This window comes from Oncorhynchus mykiss, chromosome 3, assembly GCF_057628025.1.
Source record: "Oncorhynchus mykiss isolate SJ-2025 chromosome 3, ASM5762802v1, whole genome shotgun sequence".
Taxonomy (NCBI): domain Eukaryota; kingdom Metazoa; phylum Chordata; class Actinopteri; order Salmoniformes; family Salmonidae; genus Oncorhynchus; species Oncorhynchus mykiss.
The window spans coordinates 22,826,756-22,850,548 of record NC_143024.1 but is presented as its reverse complement, the minus strand read 5'-3'; the positions used below and the strand labels follow the sequence as shown (position 1 = coordinate 22,850,548).

Sequence of the window (23,793 nt, the reverse complement as noted above, 5' to 3'; positions counted from 1 at the left end):
ATGTGTTTCCATGCTATGCTAAGGCTATCAAAGCACTGTAGATTACTGTTACAGGAAGGGGAGAGGGGGGGTTAGAGGGACAGAGATAAAGGGATGTAGAGAGAGATAGAGAGGGTTAGAGGGACAGAGAGGGATGTAGAGAGAGATATAGGGGGTTAGAGGGACAGAGAGGGATGTAGAGAGAGATAGAGGGGGTTAGATGGAGATAAAGGGATGTAGAGAGAGATAGAGAGGGTTAGAGGGACAGAGAGGGATGTAGAGAGAGATAGAGGGGGTTAGAGGGAGAGAGAGGGATGTAGAGAGAGATATAGGGGGTTAGATGGAGAGAGAGGGATGTAGAGAGAGATATAGGGGGTTAGAGGGAGAGAAAGGGATGTAGAGAGAGATAGAGGGGGTTAGAGGGAGAGAGAGAGAGGGGGGGATGTAGAGAGAGATATAGGGAGTTAGAGGGAGAGAAAGGGATGTAGAGAGAGATAGAATGGGTTAGAGGGAGAGAAAGGGATGTAGAGAGAGATATAGGGGGTTAGAGGGAGAGAGAGAGATATAGGGGGTTAGAGGCAGAGAGGGATGTAGAGAGAGATAGAGGGGGTTAGAGGGAGAGAGAGGGATGTAGAGAGAGATATAGGGGGTTAGAGGGAGAGAAAGGGATGTAGAGAGAGATAGAGGGGGTTAGAGGGAGAGAGAGAGAGAGGGGGGTGTAGAGAGAGATATAGGGAGTTAGAGGGAGAGAAAGGGATGTAGAGAGAGAGAATGGGTTAGAGGGAGAGAGAGATGTAGAGAGAGATATAGGGGGTTAGAGGGAGAGAGAGAGAGATATGGGGGGGTTAGAGGGAGAGAGAGGGATGTAGAGAGAGAGGGGGTTAGAGGGAGAGAGAGGGATGTAGAGAGAGATATAGGGGGTTAGAGGGAGAGAGAGAGGGGGATGTAGAGAAAGATATAGGGGGTTAGCGGGAGAGAGAGGGATGTAGAGAGAGATATAGGGGGTTAGAGGGAGAGAGAGAGGGGGATGTAGAGAGAGATATAGTGGGTTAGAGGGAGAGAGAGGGATGTAGAGAGAGAGGGGGTTCGAGGGAGAGAGAGAGGGGGATGTAGAGAAAGATATATGGGGTTAGAGGGAGAGAGAGGGATGTAGAGAGAGATATAGGGGGTTAGAGGGAGAGAGAGGGATGTAGAGAGATATAGGGGGTTAGAGGGAGAGAGAGAGGGGGATGTAGAGAAAGATATAGGGGGTTAGAGGGAGAGAGAGAGGGGGATGTAGAGAGAGATATAGGGGGTTAGAGGGAGAGAGAGAGGGGGATGTAGGGAGAGATATAGGGGGTTAGAGAGAGATGTAGAGAGAGATATAGGGGGTTAGAGGGAGAGAGAGAGATATATAGGGGGTTAGAGGCAGAGAGAGAGAAAGAGGGGGATGTAGAGAGAGATATGGGGGGTTAGAGGGAGAGAGAGGGATGTAGAGAGAGAGGGGGTTAGAGGGAGAGAGAGGGATGTAGAGAGAGATAGAGGGGGTTAGAGGGAGAGAGAGAGGGGGATGTATATATAGGGGGTTAGAGGGAGAGAGAGGAATGTATGTGGAGAGAGAGGAATGTATGTAGAGAGAGAGGGAGTTAGAGGGAGAGAGAGGGATGTAGAGAGAAATATAGGGGGTTAGAGGGAGAGAGAGAAGGGGATGTAGAGAGAGATATAGGGGTTAGAGGGAGAGAGAGGGATGTAGAGAGAGATATAGGGGGTTAGAGGGAGAGAGAGAGGGGGATGTAGAGAGAGATATAGGGGGTTAGAGGGAGAGAGAGAGGGGGATGTAGAGAAAGATATAGGGGGTTAGAGGGAGAGAGAGGGATGTAGAGAGAGATATAGGGGGTTAGAGGGAGAGAGAGAGGGGGATGTATTTGACCTACCTAGGGGTTAGGGACAGGGGCTGACTTGGAATTGGGTAGTAGGCCTAAATTGATGTCAAATACCTCATGATATTGCTCATCTGTTTTTATCCTGTCTTGTATGGCCATCTAGTGAGGGAACCTGGTCTGCTACAGCCACATTGGATTATGGGGACTAGTCATGTACCTTGTAAGCTCTTGGCACTGGTGTAGTCCATGCTCCAGCTGACCAGGGCCATAGTGAGGCCCAGCAGCACCAGGAAGATCCAGTCCTCCCCCAGCTTGGTCACGATGTACCGCTGTATACGAGCCACACAGTCTGGACCAACACAATAAGTTATATTACTGTATGTGTTTAGGCCTCAAAATAACTTTTACCGGGGGTTATTTACAGTGATGTAGCTAGAACTAGTCCTTGTCTCTCACCTTGGCATTTGGAGTAGGGGCGGGGCTTCTTTGTGGAGGAGGTGTGGCTGACATATGACTCCATGGTGAAGGTGTTGTTGGCCACGCCCCCGTCTGGCATTGACCATGTTGTTTTCTGCTTTCTCCATTGTCTCTCTGTCAGCAGCCGTGTGGCTGGGAACAACCGAGTTGTTCCCTGTACTCCCCGTAGAGCTGGGCAGAGGAAAGACTACATTACCCAGGAAGCAATGTTGAATCTACATTATATTACCCAGCTGTCCCATGGACCTGGACAGAGCAGGATACTACATATAATTACCAAGATCAATAGATCTTACCAGAGATAGAGCAACGACTATATAGTATTACCCAGAAACCCTTGCAGTTTCCTGGACAGAGCAGACTTCATTACCCAGAAAGCCTTCTAGTTGTCTTCATTACCAAGAGGCTCGCTAGAATCAGAGGAAATTAAAAGGGGGATCATAAATCGGAGCAGTAGAGAAAACTGAATCCGGCACAGTGGGATAGCTGGAGATAACGAGGTAGAGAGGGAATGTGCGGCGTATCTGTAAGGGATACACACCAACCTGAATACCCTGCCGCAGGCCAGAAATAGACAAAATGGGCCAAGAGATCGGAAAAACCAGAAATAGACAAAACGGGCCAAGAGATCGGAAAAAACTGAAATAGACAAAACGGGCCAAGAGATCGGGAAAAATCCCTCCCTGAGTGGAAGCTGGACAGGAGCCAGGTTGCCAGAGGAAGAGATCCCAGGAAGACAGAACATGCCACACCTTCCTCTTCAAAGAAAGAAAGAAAGAAAGAAAGAAAGAAAGAAAGAAAGAAAGAAAGAAAGAAAGAAAGAAAGAAAGAAAGAAAGAAAGAAAGAAAGAAAGAAAGAAAGAAAGAAAGAAAGAAAGAAAGAAAGAAAGAAAGAAAGAAAGAAAGAACGAACGAACGAACGAAAGAACGAAAGAACGAAAGAACGAAAGAACGAAAGAAAGAAAAGACAGACAGACAGACAGACAGACAGACGGGTAGAGAGAGACTCACAGAGTGAGTGAGAGAGACTCACAGAGTGAGTGAGAGCTGCTAACAGATTCAGAGAGTGAAGGGCAGGGTAACATTCAGAGTTAATTAAAAAATACTAATAACCACAGATTCCTGGGTCCCTGGTGAGTGTGTGTCTGTGTGGTGCCTCATGTCCTAATATCTGTGTCTGTCCGTCAGTGACTGGGTCAGATTATATTATTAACCTTGTGTCCCAAGACAGGGCTATATTGTCAGGGCTGACCACACATGCACACAACTAACTAGGGACCCCTCGCAGGGAATGGAAGTAGTAGTGATTTAATAATATTTAATAACAATATTATTAAATAATAATAAGTCATATTTCATATTGTACTTTGACGATGTCAGATATGGAAACTAGTTTGTGACTGACAGTACAAATATAATATATCAAATCAAATGTTATTTGTTACATATGCCGAATACAACAAGACCTTACCTTGAAGTGCTTACTAACAAGCCCTTAACCAACAATGCAGCTCAAGAAATAGAGATACTAAATAAACGAAAGCAAAACAAATTCTAATCAATCAAAAAGTAACAAAATAAATGTACATAACAATAGTGAGGCTATATATAGTGGGTACCGGTCCGAGTCAATGTGCAGGGGTACAGGTGTGCCGAGGTAATTTGTAAAGTGACTATGCATTGATAATAAACAGCGAGTAGCAGCAGTGTAAAAACAAACGGAGGGGGAGGTCAATTTAAATAGTCCAGGTGGCTATTTGATTAGTTGTTCAGCAGTCTTATGGCTTGGAGATAGAAGCTGTTAATGAGCATTTTGGTCCTAGACTTAACGCTCCGGTACCACTTGGAACTCCAAGTGGTTCCTCTGGTTGCACATGTGACATGCTAGTAGAAATGAGGTAAAACGGATTTAAGTTTGCTTCTCTTAAAGTCCCTGGCCACTAGCAGCACCTCTTCTGAGCATGTTCTTGTTGTATAAGGCTTATGGCCTTATACAGCTGGTTGAGTGCGGTCTTAGAGCCAGCATCGATTTGTGGTGGTAAATAGACGGCTACAAAAAAAACAGATGAGAACTCTTGTCGTGGGATTATCAGAATTTGTTGGTAACATATGTAAAGATGTTTTATATTTATCAAATGTGTGTAAGTTAATTCTCATCAGAATGGTATTTTTGTATAATACTGTGGCCAGGTTGCAGTTATCTGTTCTATGTCAAAACTAAGTTGCATGGGCCGGAGAGAGGGGAGAGGTCAAAGTATCATCGTGTGTAAACATGTATTTTGCTCCACTGTGTGTGTGCCAGTTCACTCCCTAGTTTTCCCATCGGAGAAGGCAGTGTCTGGAATCATTCTCCTCTCCGTGAGCTTGTCCAGGATTGGTTGTATTTAGAGTTGGTTGCATCTAAATTACAATTTGATATATGCCTGTTTATATGGAGGGTTGGTTTATGGTTCTGGGGTTTGAGTAAGGAGACAAAGCTGAACGATTTATTATGTCTAAGCTGTCTTATCCTGTGTGTGTCTTTACTATAAAGGACCTCATTTACAATGTGGAAGGGGCTCTCAGATAATTCATGGTTAGACACTGAATCGATCTGAGAGTCACAGGGTTGTGATAGAGCTCATATAATTAAAGATGGACTTTGCTAACTAACTCTGACTTGTGTGTGTGGTTTGCTCCCATGATTTGGTAAATAGAGGAAATTTCCATGACACTCTCTAGGTAGATAGTCTGGTCTACAGCTTATCATGATGAATTCTACCTCAGGCAAGAAATACCTTGAGATTTCTTTCATATTAAACATCGCGGACCAGCAGTTATTGACAAATAGACACACACCCCTCCTCTTATCTCTCTCTAAGATCTGTGTAACAACCTAATTAGACCATTTGGTACAGATAGTAATATAGTATTTAACAAGATGAACATGGTGAACATGTTTAACATGGTGAAAAAGACAAATCAGGTGACCAAAACATTCCAAACGTCGGATGGATTGTCTCTCCCATGATGTGATGTTCTCATACTATAGCAAACTGACTGACTATAGCTTACTGACTTACAATAGCCTACTGACTGACTATAGCCTACCGACTGATCATAGTCTACTGACCCAGACAATAGGCTACCGACTGAATATAGCCTACTGACTCACTTAACTGTAGCCTACTGACACAGACTATAGCCAACTGACTGACTATAGCCTACTGACTGACTACAGCCTACCTTCCCAGACTACAGCCCATTGACTCAGACTATAGCATATTGACTGACTATAGTCTACTGACCAAGACCTTAGCCTACTGACCGAGACTATAGCCTACTGACTGGCAATAGCCTACTGACCCAGAGTATAGTCTACTGACTGACTATAGCCTACATACCCATACTATAGTCTACTGACCCAGACTACATCCTACTGACTCACTACAGCCTAATGACCTAGACTACAGTCTACTGACTGACTATAGCCCACTGACTGACTATAGCCTACTGACCCAGACCAAAACCTACTGACTCAGATGACAGCCTACTGACCCAGCCTACAGAATATTATAGTCTACTGATTGTCTATAGCCTACTGACTGACTACAGCCTACCTACCCAGACTACAGTCTACTGACCCAGACTATAGCCTACTGACTGGCAATAGCCTACTGACTGACTACAGCCTACTGACTGACTATAGGCTACTGACCCAGAGTATAGGCTACTGAATGACTATAGTCTACTGACTGACTATAGCCTACATACCCATACTATAGTCTACTGACCCAGACTACATCCTACTGACTCACTACAGCCTAATGACCTAGACTACAGTCTACTGACTGACTATAGCCCACTGACTGACTATAGCCTACTGACCCAGACCAAAACCTACTGACTCAGATGACAGCCTACTGACCCAGCCTACAGAATATTATAGTCTACTGATTGTCTATAGCCTACTGACTGACTACAGCCTACCTACCCAGACTACAGTCTACTGACCCAGACTACAGCCTACTGACTGACAATAGTCTACTGACCAAATATAGCCTACCGACTGACCAAAGCCTACTGACTGACTATAGCCTACTGACTGATCATAGTCTACTGACCAAGACAATAGGCTACCGACTGAATATAGCCTACTGACTCACTTGAATGTAGCCTACTGACCCAGACAATAGCCTACTGACTCAGACTATATCATACTGACCCAGACTATAGTATACGGACTGACTATAGTCTACTGACCCAGACTACAACCTACTGACTGGACTGACTATAGCCTACTGACTGAGTACAGCCTACTGACCAAGAATATAGCCCACAGATCAAGACCATAGTCTACTGACCCAGACTACAGTCTACTGACTGACTATAGCCTACTGACCCAGACTATAACCTAATGACCCAGATGACAGCCTACTGACTCAGACTATAGCATATTGACTGACTATAGTCTACTGACCAAGACCTTAGCCTACTGACCGAGACTATAGCCCACTGACTGGCAATAGTCTACTGACTGACTATAGGCTACTGACCCAGATTATAGGCTACTGACTGAGACTATAGCCTACTGACTGACTACATCCTAAGGACCCAGACTATAGCCTACTGACTAACTATAGTCTACTGACTGACTATAGGCTTTTGACCCAGAATACACCCTACTGACAGACTATGGCCTACTTGCTGACTATAGCCAACTGAATGTCTATAGTCTACTGACTGACTATAGTCTACTGACCCAGACTATAATAGCCTACTGACCCAGACTATAATAGCCTACTGACCCAGACTACAATCTACTGACTATAGTCTACTGACCCAGACTATAGCCTACTGACCCAGACTACAGCCTAGGGACCCAGACAAAAGCCTACTGACTGACTACAGTTTACTGAGCCAGACTATAGCCCAAAGACCCAGACTATAGTATACAGACTGGCCCACTGACCAAGACCATAGTCTAATGACTGACAATAGCCTACTGACTGACTATAGACTACTGACCCAGAACAAAACCTACTGACCAAGACCATAGCCCACTGACCGAGACTATAGCCTACTGACTGACTATAGCCCACTGACCCAGACTACAGCCTACTGACTATAGCATACTGACCCAGACCATAGCCTACCGACCCAGATGACAGCATACTGACCCAGACTATAGCCTATTGACTGACTATAGGCTACTGACACAGACTATAGCTAACTGACTGACTATAGCCTACTGACTGACTACAGCGTACCTACCCAGACTACAGTCTACTGACCCAGACTACAGCCTACTGACTGACTATAGCCTACTTACCCATACTATAGTCTACTGACCCAGACTACTGCCTACTGACCCAAACTACATCCTACTGACTGACTACAGCCTACTGACCTAGACTACAGTCTACTTACTGACTATAGTCTACTGACTGACTACAGCCCACTGACCCAGACTACAGCCTACTGACTGACTATAGCCTAAGGACCCAGACTATAGCCCACTGACTGACAATAGCTTACTGACCCATACTACAGCCTAAGAACCCAGACAATAGCCTACTGACTGACAATAGCCTACTGACCCAGACTACAGCCTACTGACTGACTACAGCCTACTGAATGTCTATAGTCTACTGACTGACTACTGCCTACCTACCCAGATAATAGCCTACTGACCCATACTACATCATAAGAACCCAGACTATAATATACTGATCAAGACTACAGCATACTGACCCAGACTATAGCCCACTGACCCAGACTATAGCCTACTGACCCAGACTATAGCCTACTGACTAAGACAACAGCTACTGACTGACTATGGCCTACTGACTGACAATAGGTTACGGACCCAGACTATAGGTTACGGACCCAGACTATAGGTTACTGACCCAGCCTATAGCCTACTGACTGAATATAGGCTACTGACCCAGACTACAGCCTACTGACTGACAATAGCCTACTGACTGAATATAGCCTACTGACTGACTATCGCCTACCTTCCCAGACTACAGCCTACTTTCCCAGACAATAGTCTACTTACCCAGACTATAGCCAACTGGCTGATTATAGCCTACTAACCCAGAATATAGCTTACTGACTGACTGTAGCAAATTGAACCAGAATATAGCCTACTGACTGACAATAGCCTACTGACTGACTATAGACTACTGACCCAGACTAAAGCCTGCTGACCCATACTATAGCCTACTGAATGACGATAGCCTCAAGACCCAGACTATAGCCTAAGGACCCATCCTATAGACCACTGAATGACAATAGGCTACTGACCCAGACTATAGCCTACTGACCCAGTCTATAGGACATTGACTGACTATAGTCTACTGCCCCAGACCACAGCCTGCTGACTGACTTTAGCCTACGGACCCAGACTATAGCCAAATGACCCAGACTATAGCCCACTGACCCAAACTAACGTCTACTTACTGATGATAGGTTACTGTCACACACTATAGCCTACTAACTGACTGTAGCCTACTGACCCAGAATATAGTCTACTGACTGACTATAGCCTACTGACTGACTATAGACCCAGACTACAGTCTATCGACCCAGACTATAGCCTAATTACTGACTATAGCCTACTGACCGAGACTATAGCCTCAGGATCCAGACTATAGGTTACTGTCACACACTATAGCCTACTAACTGACTGTAGCCTACTGACCCAGAATATAGTCTACTGACTGACTATAGACTACTGACTGACTAACGTCTACTGACTGACTAAAGGCCTACTGACTGAGAATGTAGGATACTGACCCAGACTATAGCCTACTGACCCAGACTTTAGCCAATTGACTGACTATAGATTACTGACCCAGACTATAGTCTTCTGACCCAAACTATGGCCTACTGACTGACTATTGCCTACTGGCCCATACTATAGCCTTTTGACTGGCTATAGCATAAGGACCCAGACTATAGTCTACTGACTGACTGTAGACTACTGACAGACCATAGCCTACTGACTGACTAACGTCTACTGACTGACTAAAGGCCTACTGACTGAGAATATAGGATACTGACCCAGACCACAGCCTACTGACCCAGACTTTAGCAAATTGACTGACTATAGCATACTGACTGACTGTGGCCTACTGACCCAGAATATAGCCTTCTGACTGACTATAACCTACTGACTGACAATAGCCTACTGACCCAGACTATAGCCTACTGACCCAGACCACAGCCTACTGACCAGGACCATAGCCTACTGACCCAGACTATAGCCTACTGACCCAGACTATAGCCTACTGACTGACTGTAGCCTCAGGATCCAGACTACAGCCTACTGACTACTATAGACTGACTACGTCCGTCCGTCCGTCCGTCCTACTGACCAGGACCATAGCCTACTGACTGACTGTAGCCTCAGGATCCAGACTACTGACAACTATAGACAGACTTTAGCCTATAGTCAGTCAGTAGGCTATGGTCCTGGTCAGTAGGACCAGTAGGCTATGGTCCTGGTCGGTCGGTCCGTCGGTCCGTGGTGCGCTCAGTCCAGTACATCACTGTGGCCAAGCTCCCTGCCATCCAGGACCTCTATATCAGGCGGTGTCAGAGGAAGAACTGAAACAATTCCATAGACTGTTCACTCTGCTACCGTCCGGCAAATGGTACTGGAGCATTGGCTCTTGGACCAATAGGCTTTGAGACAGCTTCTACCCGTGAGCCATAAGACTGCTAAATAGCCAGACTACTAAATAGTCAGTGAATAGTACCCAAACTATCTGCAATGACTATCTTGCACTGACCCTACGCACACTCACCAGGTGATATACTGTATACAAAACATATGCACACACTAACTCACACACATTACATTGACACTCCCACACATACACGCAGACCAACTCAACACAAAAACACATACATACACATTACACACACCGTTACACGGCATTTGCTGCTACTACTCTTCTTTAGTTTACACTTATCTATTCTGATGCATTCACTTTACCCCGCCTTCATGTACATACAGTTGGACGTTTACATACACTGAGGTTGGAGTCATTAAAACTTGTTTGTCAACCACTGCACAAATCTCGTTAACAAACTATAGATTCGGCAAGTCGGTTAGGACATCTACTTTGTGCATGACACAAGTAATTTTCCCAACAATTGTTTACAGATTATTTCACTTATAATTCACTGTATCACAATTCCAGTGGGTCAGAAGTTTACATACACTAAGTTGACTGACTTTAAACAGCTTGGAAAATTCCAGAAAATGATGTCATGGTTTTAGAAGCTTCTGATAGGCTAATTGACATAATTTGAGTCAATTGGAGGTATATCTGTAGATGTATTTCAAGGCCTACCTTCAAACTCAGTGCCTCTTTGTTTGACATCATGGAAAAATCAAAAGAAATCCTTCTCTCTACTGTTATTCTGACATTTCACATTCTTGAAACAGTGGTGATCCTAACTGACCTAAGACAGGGCATTTTTACAAGGATTAAATGTCAGGAATTGTGTAAACTGAGTTTAAATGTATTTGGCTAAGGTGTATGTAAACTTCTGACTTCAACTGTATCTACCTCAAATACCTCGTTCCTCTGCACATTGATCTGGTACTGGTACTCCCTGGATATAGATCCATTCTTGCATTTTATTTGATTCCTTGTGTTACTATTATTCAGTTTTTTTACTCTGCATCGTTGGGAAGGGCTCATAAGCAAACATTTCATGGTAAAGTCTACACCAGTTGTATTCAGCGCATGTAACAAATAACATCTGATTTGAAAATGATAGAAGTGGACGGATGGACAGACGGGTAGAGAGTGACGGATGCACAGACGGGTAGAGAGTGAGAGATGGACAGACGGGTAGAGTGAGGGATGGACAGACGGGTAGAGAGTGAGAGATGGACAGACGGGTAGAGAGTGAGAGATGGACAGACGGGTAGAGAGAGAGGTGTACAGACAGGTAGAGTGAGAGATGGACAGACGGGCAGAGAGTGAGAGATGGACAGACGGGCAGAGAGTGAGAGATGGACAGACGGGCAGAGAGTGAGAGGTGTACAGACGGGCAGAGTGAGAGGTGGACAGACGGGTAGAGAGTGAGAGATGGACACACGGGCAGAGAGTGAGAGGTGGACAGACGGGCAGAGAGTGAGAGGTGGACAGACAGGTAGAGAGTGAGAGATGGACAGACGGGCAGAGAGTGAGAGATGGACAGACGGGCAGAGAGTGAGAGGTGGACAGACGGGCAGAGAGTGAGAGATGTACAGACGGGCAGAGACAGAGATGGACTGCGATGGACGGACACTCGGACAGGTAGAGAGTGAGAAGTGGACAGACGGGTAGAGTGAGAGGTGGACAGACGGGTAGAGAGTGAGAGGTGGACAGACAGGCAGAGAGTGAGAAGTGGACAGACAGGCAGAGAGTGTGAGGTGTACAGACAGGCAGAGTGAGAGGTGGACAGACGGGTAGAGACAGAGATGGATTGCGACGGACGGGGTAGAGTGAGAGATGGACAGACAGACAGAGACTTACCAGGGTCTGTTGGTATCTCAGAGCCTTCCTTTGCGACACATCTGCAGCCATTGACACGCTGTCACTGACCCAAAAATAGCCCTGATGGTGGCTTCAGCATTTCCACCCGCACACTCTCAGCTAAACACACACGTCAAGAGTGTACACACTTTCTTACATATGCATTCTAACACACACAGCAGTTCAGTGCGCACACACACATTTGAGATTGATACTTGTTCAGATCCAATCTTGTTCAGTTGATCCAGAGGCGGTGTTCCCTCCACCTGTCCTGTAAGACAGTCAACAGAAAGACGTCTGTACAGAGACTCCTGGTAGTGATGAGGCAGAGACAGACGCAGCACTTTCCTTTATTAGAACAGCAGACACCTAATCACACGCACAGCAGGGCTCACGTGAACGACACCGATACTGACATACACACCTCTTGTCCCTGTGAGCAGGCCAGCCAGACCCGTGGGCCATTATATTTGTTTTTGGATGGAGTGTTCTTGTTTGGACAGTCAGGGGTGAGTGTGATGCCACCCCCCACGGGGCTGCCCCTGCAACGTGAGGGTGGGTGCACATAACACCCCCGTGACAGGTATCAACTCATCAGCCAATGATGCAAGGCTATCCCTTCGAACCCCTCACATGCTCCAAGCCCTCATCCCCCCCTGCTGTATCAACATACTTCTTCCCTAGGCCAGATGTAACAGTCACCATAACGCACATTGCCATCTATCCCATCTGATATAATGGTTTTCAGTCTGGGTTGTAGGCGTGCAGCTCAAAAGTCTGAAGTGGTTCTCACTCAATCATGTTTACTGCTCTGAAATCACCTGTTTCCATTTCAGCAGGATGAGACAGCGTGGCACATGGCCCACCTAAAGAGAGCGAGAGAGAGAATGGCCCCGGCCCCACCAATCCCTTAACCCTTCTCTGCTTTGGAGACCCCACGCCACCACATTACAACCTAATCTCACTGCATGGTGGTGGCCAGAGAGAAATGTGTCACTCCGACCGCAGGCTGTGTGATGTGTGTCAGGGAGAATGATTATGGACAGCTGGCTGAGGCACTACCTGATACACAGAGAACATTATCACAGTGGTGGTGGTCAGTGTGTGATGTGTGTCAGGGAGAATGATTATGGACAGCTGGCTGAGGCACTACCTGATACACAGAGAACATTATCACAGTGGTGGTGGTCAGTGTGTGATGTGTGTCAGGGAGAATGATTATGGACAGCTGGCTGAGGCACTACCTGATACACAGAGAACACTATCACAGTGGTGGTGGTCAGTGTGTGATGTGTGTCAGGGAGAATGATTATGGACAGCTGGCTGAGGCACTACCTGATACACAGAGAACATTATCACAGTGGTGGTGGTCAGTGTGTGATGTGTGTCAGGGAGAATGATTATGGACAGCTGGCTGAGGCACTACCTGATACACAGAGAACACTATCACAGTGGTGGTGGTCAGTGTGTGACTCATGACGCATATCATACAGTCCTTACTACAGGGTTATGCGAGTTATACCATACCAGTACAGTGAGGGGGACTGGATGTACACTGCAATATAAACAAACAGCAACAAGGAGAGATCAAAATATAATATCATGCATAGTGTACATATGTACAGTGATCTCTCTCACACACACACAGCGCATGTCAACACAACTCAAAGAAAGTCAATTCATAGAAAAACCAAAAGGCTGTTTATTTTCCTGAACATTTGGCAGTCTTTGTTTTAGACATAAATAGTCATCTTCTCCCCCCATCCCCAGCAGCTCCTTAGCTTATGGCAGTGAACCCCAGCCCTCAGTACTTCACTTTCAAGGGATAACCTACTTCACCACAAAATCCACCTTTGGAACATTTACAATTACAAAAAAATATGACTTTCCACCACACCAGTTGTGTAGATGCTATATTGTACACATTAAGTTAGTTCAAACCGAACTAGAGGCTTCAAACCGAATGGAAAACGTCTAACATCTGGCACTTTGATTTTGGGGTGAATTGTCCATAGAATTAGAATACTAATTTAACAGGATCTCTATAGAACTATCCCTTATAAAGATGATCACTACGCATTGTCTCTGTGATTGGTTGGTCAACAGCTCAATTCATACTGTTCCTGTCATATCACTCTTCCCTACAACACTGTTAGAACCAAACACATTGCTGCTCATTCTGAGAAACATCAATATTGCTGCTCATACAGTTGAATGTGATGCATCGTCCTATGTAAATGATTAACTAAGTATTTTAAAGACAATACTTACCACAGCTTTCACATGGCACACATTGCTATGGAATATTGCATATCAAATTTAAAAATACTGTAGCTGCTTTAAAACCAATCCATACATCTTTAAAACATCCATGTACATCCATCTTGTGAACTGAAATCTTAATGGTCAAGGAAACATTGACAGTGGATAACTTAGGTCTCAAGTTGACCAGAGATAACAAGCAGTTACATAGAATTCTAATATAATTCCTTGGTGTAACATATAAATGTAATTCATTTAAATAAAATGTTGACGTCTTTCAACACATCTAAGTAATAACAGTCTGGTTACCAGTGTAGTTACAACATTAATTAACCTAAATGGTTTATTTAACTAGGCAAGTCAGTTAAGAACAAATTCTTATTTACAATGACGGCCTGACCTGGCCAAACCTGGATGACGCGACGCTGGGCCAATTGTGCGCCGCCCTATGGGACTCCCAATCACAACCAGATGTGACACAGCCTGGATTCGAAACAGGGACTGTAGTGACGCCTCTCTCTGAGATGCAGTGCCTTAGACCGTAACGCACCCATGGAGGTAGAGAGATGGGAGGGGGAGGAGGACAGTTGTTTGTGAGAGAAATGGTCATGACTCCATTCTATTCAAATGGAATGCAGTACACTTGTTGCCTCAATAACACATCAAATCATTGCTAACAAACATGAAACTCCCAATATCACATCTACTTGTCCCAGTATCCTTCAGTGGAAGACTCCGATTACTAGGAGGGTATTGAAATGCAGCTCCCTCCATGCTGCATCCTCAGCCAATACCCCTACACCACCACCTGTCTGCCCATCAGATGGACACAGATACATACCTTCATTTGGTCAGGGGGGATTTCCTATTATAATGCATATAATGTTATGCATTTTATAATAAACATTTTTGAATACAAAAAGGAGACAAGGGCTTTAAAATTCTTACAAAAAAAGAGCTTCAAAATGATTTGATACAAAATAAATGGATAAAAATAGATCTGCATACAAAATACATGTTTATAAAAAGAATAAACTTCAAACCCAAAAGTTGCTGTTTAGTAAGAAATTAAAAGCGATACATTTAAATATATTCTGGTGTGTTAACGAGCTAAAAATGTTTCCTAGAACATTTCAATCCCATTTCTAACTGGCACAGATACACATATAGCAAGCCTAGCTGATAGGTAGGTACACACATCAGCTGCATACCAGTCATGTATACTTCATGCCCATTACCAAGCACATAGATTTACAACAACTCGGTCCTTTTTTCTTTCCAAGAGTTTGTCTGTGAGAGAATTTGCACAGCAAATGTGAATTCATTAATCCTCTGTGAGTGTGTGTAACAGCATGTGTGCGTGTCAGTACTGAGGGTGGTACTTGGGGAACAGGTAGAGGTCTTTGCAGAGGGAGCTGGTGAATTCAGACATCTCCTTACAGCGATGGTGGGGGGTGCCAGGAGCATAGCCTTCTCTGTCTTTAATACGACCATTCACCTGAGGACAGAGGTTACAAAAGGTTACTAGCACTGAACTTGCTGATAACTACTTTATTGAGGGAAAATGTACTTACTATGACTGTGATATGTGGTGTGTGTTTGTGTTTACCTGCACCAGTATGTCTGATAGGTGTGTGTCTCTGGCTCTGAAGCGGAGTGCTGAGTTGACCTCTTGGATGAACCAGGATCCTCTCTTGGTGTTCCTCATGGCTGCAGTGCCTAGTAGGGCCCAACAGACACTACATTACCTAGCAGGGCCCGACAGACACTACATTACCTAGCAGGGCCCGACAGACACTACATTACCTAGCAGGGCCCAACACACACAAAGAAATAACACCAAATACTCCAACATTCACATCATAAACCGACTCAGACAACACACATAAGCACACACACCTTTGAGGGAGGCGAAGCCGCAGATCATGTCAGAGCGCTGGGGCAGTTTGACTCTGAGCCTGCCTCTCTCCTCCGTCTGCCTGGTGTCTCCATCTCCCTCTCCCTCCCTCCCTGCATCCCTCTGTTCACAGCCAGGAGACTGGGTCCTCTCTGGCCCGTCTGACTGCTCCACCCCACAGTCCATCTCCTCTGGAGAGAGACAGAGAGAAGACGGGTTAGAAGAAGAGAACAGGGGAGGGAGTGTTGGGGAAAGGGAAGGAGGGAGAGTGAGGGCAGAGAGATTGTGTGTGAGCTCACCTCCTCTGCAGGCCTGGATGAAGAACATCTTGGGTTTATTCTGCAGTAGAGGACAGTGGGCATTGTCAAATGCCTCAAACACCCAGTCCAACTGAGAGAGAGACAGAGATTCAATTAATTATCATCAGAAAGGGTTTCACTCTCAACTGAATGAGGTCACACACACCTCCAGTAGCTGTCCGTCTGTGCCGTAGATAGCCCCCTCTACTCCATGGGACAGCAGACACACCACACAGCTGGATACGGTCTGGTGCTGCTGCCGTCTGCCAAACTGCTCAATGCACTCCCGCATGCCCTGTCATAGAGAGAGATCAATCAAGTATTAAACTATATTCTAATTACATAGAACTTTTAGAATTATTTTGGTACATTTTGTCACAAAGTGCAAGCGCCACTAGTTATACAGAGAGGAAGTGTAGAGCTGTAAATTCACCCTTTGTTCTTTGCATTAAACATGGTCATGGAAAGACCAACGCTACAGACAGCTGTCTCCACTAGCTAACAACATGACTCTAATAGCAACAGGTCTATGTGAAGATCAAGGCAAACAAATGCCTGAGTGCCACTGATTGAAGCCAGTGGGGGATCCACCGATACAGTCCATGTTGTTGAAGCACTGCTGTACCTTTGGCACCACTGTCTTACTCTCTGTGTGTGTGTGTACAGTTGAAGTCGGAAATTTACATACACTTAGGTTGGAGTCATTAAAACTTGTTTTTCAACCACTCCACAAATTTCTTGTTAACAAACTATAGTTTTGGCAAGTCGGTTAGGACATCTACTTGTGGATTTTCCAACAACTGTTTACAGACAGATTATTTCACTTAAAATTCACTGCAACACAATTCCAGTGGGTCAGAAGTTTACATACACTAAGTTGACTGTGCCTTTAAACAGCTTGGAAAATCCAAGAAAGTATGTCACGCGAAGCACGGGGGTGGCAGCATCATGTTGTGGGGGTGCTTTGCTGCAGGGGGGACTGGTGCACTTCACAAAATAGATGGCTTCATGAGGATGGAAAATTATGTGGATATATTGAAGCAACATCTCCAGACATCAGTCAGGAAGTCAAAGCTTGGTCACAAATGGGTCTTCCAAATGGACAATGACCCTAAGCACACTTCCAAAGTTGTGGCAAAGTGGCATAAGGACAACAAAGTCAAGGCATTGGAGTGGCCATCACAAAGCCCTGACCTCAATCCTACAGAAAATTTGTGGGCAGAACTGAAAAAGTGTGTGCGAGCAAGGAGGCCTACAAACCTGACTCAGTTACACCAGCTTTGTCAGGAGGAATGTGGCAAAATTCACCCAACTTATTGTGGGAAGCTTGTGGAAGGCTACCTGAGACGTTTGACCCAAGTTAAACACTTTAAAGGCAATGCTACCAAATACTAATTGAGTGTATGCAAACTTCTGATCCACTGGAAATGTGATGAAAGAAATAAAAGCTGAAATAAATCACTCTACTATTATTCTGACATTTCACATTCTTAAAATAAAGTGGTGATCCTAACTGACCTAAGCCAGGGATTTTTTACTAGATTAAATGTCAGGAATTATGAAAAACTGAGTGTAAATGTATTTGGCTAAGGTGTATGTAAACTTCTGACTTCAACTGTATGTCTCTGTTACCGGAGCTGTGAGGTCTCTCCGGACGGTGACTATGTAGTCCAGCTCAGTGAACACCTTCCTGAGGACCTCCTCGTCCACCTCCCCTCCCTTCCTGGAGTCCAGGTCAGGAGCAGCACAGGGGTCAAAGGAGACGTTACTGATCACCAAGGCCAGGCCACGAGGACTGGACACCATACTATAGGACTGAAGGGGAGAGAAAGGGAGAAAGAGAGGAGAGGGGGAAGAGAGAGAAAGTGTGAGGGGAGGAGAGAGAGATGCAAAGGGAGGAAAGAAAAAGGGAAGGGAAGGGAAAGGAGGAGAAAAGAGAGAGGGACGAGACAAAAAAGCAGCGTGAGAAAATGACATGGTTTACCAGAAGGAAAATAATGTGCTTATGTTGCTGCTGTTCTCAGTAGTGTTTGTTGTGGTTTCTGTCCCTGTACTTCAATGACAGTTTTACAACCCAGTGGAGCTCAGTGATGAATCATCCTCAACCTGAGCAGGTTTACAGAGACTTCAACACATGGGCTGGGGGAATTCTCCCCGTGTCTCTTTCCTGTCAAACTGACTGTGGTCTAGACAAACACTGTCTTCTACGGACCAGTGGGACTTGGTCCTGGTACGGTCTAAACTCTGTCTATACCGCAGAAGTCTAATAGCTGTCTGTTTAGAGCGGAGACACTTCAACAGCTGTTACAGGTTGAGGTGGTTGAATAGGAAGATCTACTCTCCTGCTCCCTAGAAATACCTTGGGGAACAATGCAGCTAAACAGCATCTGGAAACACATTCTGGACACAGGAAGTGCATGCATGTGTTCGTTGCAAAGGTGCACGTTGCAGTGGCTGCTGCCTTGAAACTAACTTCCCTATTGTATTATAACAGTTGTATTTGCAGTGACAAATATGAGAACCAAAAATACACATCAGTTAACAACGTTAATTGTCTCAGGTAAGAGATACCAGACAGAGACTGTGTTGTACCTGTTGGCAGTGACATGGTACAGACAGTGATTTACTGGTTTGTATTAACAGTGAGCATTGTACCTGTTGGCAGTGACATGGTACATACAGGTGATTTACTGGTTTGTATTAACAGTGAGCGTTGTACCTGTTGGCAGTGACATGGTACAGACAGTGATTTACTGGTTTGTATTAACAGTGAGCATTGTACCTGTTGGCAGTGACATGGTACAGACAGGTGATTTACTGGTTTGTATTAACAGTGAGCGTTGTACCTGTTGGAAGTGACATGGTACAGACAGGTGATTTACTGGTTTGTATTAACAGTGAGCGTTGTACCTGTTGGCAGTGACATGGTACAGACAGGTGATTTACTGGTTTGTATTAACAGTGAGCGTTGTACCTGTTGGCACTGACATGGTACAGACAGTGATTTACTGGTTTGTATTAACAGTGAGCATTGTACCTGTTGGCAGTGACATGGTACAGACAGGTGATTTACTGGTTTGTATTAACAGTGAGCATTGTACCTGTTGGCAGTGACATGGTACAGACAGGTGATTTACTGGTTTGTATTAACAGTGAGCATTGTACCTGTTGGCAGTGACATGGTACAGACAGGTGATTTACTGGTTTGTATTAACAGTGAGCGTTGTACCTGTTGGCAGTGTTTTAAGTAGAAGTCTGGTGTACAGGGAAGAACAGAGCTGGTGATGGGACTGTCTGCATCCAGACACATCTCCATTGACTCTGAAACACATATTAGGATGACATTACACCCTGAATGTATTTCATTCCAGAAATTACACCAGTGGAGACAAACAATTACAATAATGTCCATCAGAGCAGGGTTCCAGTCAAGGTCACGTTTCTGCCTTGAAAGGGAAGCTGTTAGCAACATATAATGGTGTTGTAACAACCTTTGTACTACAGCTATGTGAGCAAGTCACACGGGCGTGGTGCCTGCAGGTGGCGAGACTGGCTGGGCAGTGGCACTCCATACCAAGGCTACAGCACACTGCTTCCACACTGATCAAATTATACAACTGGACTCAATTGGGACATTTTCATTTACAGTTTAATTGGGTTTATTAAAAATAAGCTTTTTACCGAGTTGCAAGACAACAAACAGAATGATTACATTTTAGTTTTTTTTTCTCTCCAAACAACCACACAAACGACCCCTCCCACGATCTCCTAGGAAACGTGCAAATATTGTGAATGAAACAGTTGTAAAACTGTGATCTTGAATGCACCCACCTCAGATGACTGCTCTACTCACCTTGTGTTCTGGCTCTCTTGGCTGGAACAATCCCCTCCTGGGTGGGAAGTGGGAGGGGAGAGTCCACATATCTCTGAAGGACAAAGGAAATCGATCATTTAACCATCTTTGAACTTACCTTCGACGTCAATACAATCTAAACATTTATAGGTGAAACCAGTTCATTCCTGATTTTTTCTCTCTCGCCTGCAGTGTGAATACCAAAACATCCAGAGGAGGCTTGGGTTGGGAGTGATGGCTGACTCTCACCTCTCTCCCAATCTACAGCTCTCCTCCTCTTTTCTTATTCCCCTCTTTCTCCCTGTTACAGCAGTCTGTAGCTTGGGTTGGGAGTGTTGTGGTCACTTCTTTCTCTAGTGACTATCTGGGGACTCTGGGGGGGACAGTCTGTAGTCGGGTTGAATGGCAGGAACCCAGTTTCCGAGATTTACCGTCCAAAACCACTCCCCTGTGCTCCGCTGGCCTCTCTAAAAAAACGCTCCTTAGCGCTGAATCCCATGCAGGAAAAGCTAGACAATCTGTTTTGCATTTCTTACACCAATAGACTATTCGAAGAGGGATGCAATTGTTTGTTGTTGTTGCTGAATGTTAAATACAGCAGCCAACAGAACCCACAGGTAGTTTGAAAGAACAGTGACTGCGTGCCAAGGCAGCAGGCTAATGCAGTTATTTATTCAGACCCATAACCACTGCTTTATCATGGTTTGAACGATGTGCGTAATTCCAGTTCATATAATACAGTATAATACAATACAGTAATACAGTTCACACTGAAAAAGATTAGTCTACTGGAGCTTGTTTCATTGATTTACCCAAGAGCATATAGCTAGCTACATCTATGGGTTGTAATGCTTCCCTGTCGTGCATAATGTGCAGTAGCCTATATCCTATAGATAATGGAACAATTATTTGGGCTTTGGGCTCATTAAATGTCTTTAATGTAGGCCTCGTAAAATGTAGCAGACTCAGGTAGCATTAGGTTTGAATGTTTTTCATTACATATGCTTTATAATGTTTTTGAATGACACTTCCAGTTTTGGAGGGAAATACAGGGTTACTAGGGAGAGAAGTTGTTTTATTCTTGGGATGGAACATTTGTAAAATGCCAGGAAAATATTCCAACTTAGTCTGTAGCTTGGGTTAGGTGTTGGGTAGAGCTCACCTCTTTCTCTTCATCCCCCTCTTCCTCACTGTCTTTGACTGGGGTCTTTGTGAATGGGGCGTTGCGGTCTGAAGCTTGGATTGGGTATGCTGTGGATATCACCTCCTCAGCCCTGTCTTTCGCCTTAGCTGTCTGGGGACACTGTGTAAGGGCACAGTTTGAGGCTTAGGTTGGTTGTGGCGCTCACCCCTCTCCCTTTCTATCTTTGTCCTTCTGCTCATCTGTCTGGATCAACATCTTGTGTGGCACCCAGTGCCCACTCACCTGTCTCTCTCCATCCCTCTCTGGTGACTCTGTGAGCAGGGCACATAGGTGCTGCTGCTCTGTGTCTCTCAGTGCTGAGCAGAAGCTGCTGAAGGCTCTGGGACCACGCTTGGGGAGCAGGGACAGCAGACGCCAGCTCCGCTTGTGGGAGGTCGGCTCCACCTGGGGAACAATGGATATCAACACAGATTACAAAAAATAGAATGTGAAAGACATGGTAATCTACACCATGGTTTCTGAAACCGGGTGCATATTTTGGTTTTTGCCCTTGCACTACACATGATTCAAATGATCAACTCATCATCAAGTTTTGATTATTTCAATCAGCTGTGTAGTGCTATGGCAAAACATTTTTAAACATGCACACAAGGGGCAAGGACAAGTTTCAAGGACCGAGTTTGGGAAACCCTGATCTACACTAACATTCATATTTGATTACATTATTGAAGTTAATGACATACATCAACAATAAGACATTTGGGCCATGAATGCATGCATATTTTGGACGTTGATAGTGTCATAAGTCACCTGACCTGGTAATAGTATCGAACTACACAATTTAACATGGTGAACACAACATACCAGGATGCTTTCTGCCATGCTGTCGGTGAGAATGTCGTCTGTCTGCAGGGACTGAATGAACAGCTCGTCCACCACCATCTCTTTGCAGAGAGTCACAGAGCATTTCCGAAGCCCCCTTCTGTCTCGTTCCAGCATACCGCATTCCCCCAACATTCTGCTACGAGACAAGACACAGGAAAACGCTTCATTTACTGTCAACTTACATTCTTGCAAAACCGTGGCGCGGTATATAGGCCTAGCTTCTCAACAACAACGTATTAACGTTACTCATTGGCATTGTATCGAGCTATTATAATAGCTCAACATACCTTGTTTTCTAAATCGGAGTGGTAAGGATGCTGAATGTGTCTTTCTGTAAGACAACTAACATTATACTAGCTAGCTATAGTAGCTGTCTGGATGAATTCGAGAAAGTAATTGGTAGTTATATCTCCTATTCTTTCCAAAGTCTGGTAACACTCAGCAGCAGATACTTACAAAGGCTGTCAGGTAACGTTAGCCAGCTGTCTCCAGCTAACGCGTTAGCTAGCTAATAATGAATGTGTCAAGGAAAAGTTGACATCATTTTGACGTCCGAACAATACTAAATTGTAAACAAATGTCAGTCAGTATCGTTGCATTTCAGAAAACAATGTACACTGAACTTTAGATATGCAAATAACTAACGTTAGCCAGTCAGGTTCGCTTAACACATTGTTACATCGGCATGCTAACGTTGGGATGTTATTTTTTTCGAGAATTTCAAACATTCAGAACACTTTCAATGCGTTCATCTGCTCCCAAACCACATGTCCTTAAAAACAGATTTAACTAACTGTATTTGAAATTATTTCGCACAATATAACAACATAACGTACCCTACGAAACCAACTTCCGCGCCTCTGCAATGTGTGGAAATGGTAGTGGTCTAAATTCATTGTGTTGAATTACAGCCAATGCAGTTCGAAGAATTTGGATTGACGTTTTCCTGGGCGAATACAAGTCAGCTTTCCCATGAGGAGGGCGTGGTTGGAAACATAGTAATCAAATGAATTTAGAATTTGTATCTGTTGTTACAGTAAATAATCAACAAATTGATAAGAAGATCATGGAAGACTAACATAAACTGCTATCTAATATTTAGACGAGGTAGAGGATGGCATGTCATTTGTAGGAAATAAGAGAGTGAGAGATTCAGAGATACAGGAATGAACTGGGGCCTGTTGCACAAAACTAGGATAAGGGATTAAGCCAGGATATCTTGGTGATCCTGGCTCAATTGATCCGTAATCCGGTTGCACTAAAGATGGATAGGGGGCAGGAGGATATGTTATGGTATAAATTACCATGGAGATTTATTCTGTGGAGCTAGCCTGCTCCAGACCAGGCTAAATTCCAGGATCTATTTAATCTCATCCCTAATGTCAGTCAGCAGTCACCACAAATGGAAACCAATAGTTATTTCACTGCTCACTATACATTGTTATCACATATAACTAGACCCACTGTTATTTAAACGTTTGTGATCATTAATTTCAATGATTTTGGATAAAAAATGATTTTTAGATGATGTTGCTATCATTAGATAATTTACAGTTTCCCATAGACTATAAGGCTATATATAAAATGCTAGAATATTAGGGCCACAGAGGGGAA

At 44.5% G+C, this 23,793-nt stretch overlaps 2 protein-coding genes across 6 annotated transcripts; both read right to left on the bottom strand.

Annotated features, from left to right (window-relative positions):
* Window positions 1-2,033: 2,033 nt before the first annotated feature.
* On the bottom strand, window positions 2,034-2,483 carry LOC118944450 (chloride channel protein 1-like). Its single transcript, XM_036963860.2, has 2 exons — window positions 2,298-2,483; window positions 2,034-2,190 (listed from the first exon to the last, which is right to left on the bottom strand). Exons 1-2 carry the CDS (start codon window positions 2,395-2,397, stop codon window positions 2,051-2,053), a joined length of 240 nt encoding a protein of 79 aa, XP_036819755.1. The 5' UTR covers window positions 2,398-2,483; the 3' UTR covers window positions 2,034-2,050.
* An 11,034-nt stretch (window positions 2,484-13,517) lies between these two features.
* On the bottom strand, window positions 13,518-23,106 carry LOC110509281 (caspase-2). Of its 5 annotated transcripts, none has more exons than XM_021590200.3 (12): window positions 23,016-23,106; window positions 22,159-22,315; window positions 21,577-21,738; window positions 21,313-21,453; window positions 20,151-20,223; window positions 19,527-19,618; window positions 17,930-18,112; window positions 16,464-16,592; window positions 16,298-16,388; window positions 16,001-16,189; window positions 15,711-15,820; window positions 13,518-15,599 (listed from the first exon to the last, which is right to left on the bottom strand). In XM_021590200.3, the coding sequence occupies exons 2-12, from the start codon at window positions 22,309-22,311 to the stop codon at window positions 15,465-15,467; spliced, it is 1,458 nt and encodes a 485-aa protein (XP_021445875.2). In that variant the 5' UTR covers window positions 22,312-22,315; window positions 23,016-23,106; the 3' UTR covers window positions 13,518-15,464. The 5 variants fall into 5 exon arrangements, with proteins under 5 accessions (XP_021445875.2, XP_021445878.2, XP_090081402.1 ...); XM_021590203.3 differs by having other exon boundaries at window positions 22,159-22,312; XM_090225276.1 differs by having other exon boundaries at window positions 22,636-23,041.
* Between the last annotated feature and the right edge of the window lie 687 nt (window positions 23,107-23,793).

Bases quoted from the DNA above. Each gene is read 5' to 3' on its own strand.
- LOC110509281 (XM_021590200.3), bottom strand. From the start codon at position 22,311: ATGTTGGGGGAATGCGGTATGCTGGAACGAGACAGAAGGGGGCTTCGG. The intron at 18,113-19,526 runs GTACAACGCTCA...TCTCCCCTTCAG, and splicing joins ACTTAAAACACTGCCAACAG to TCCTATAGTATGGTGTCCAG. The intron at 16,190-16,297 runs GTGAGCTCACAC...GTCTCTCTCCAG, and splicing joins CATCCAGGCCTGCAGAGGAG to AGGAGATGGACTGTGGGGTG.
- LOC118944450 (XM_036963860.2), bottom strand. From the start codon at position 2,397: ATGCCAGACGGGGGCGTGGCCAACAACACCTTCACCATGGAGTCATAT. The intron at 2,191-2,297 runs GTGAGAGACAAG...GTGTTGGTCCAG, and splicing joins CCCCTACTCCAAATGCCAAG to ACTGTGTGGCTCGTATACAG.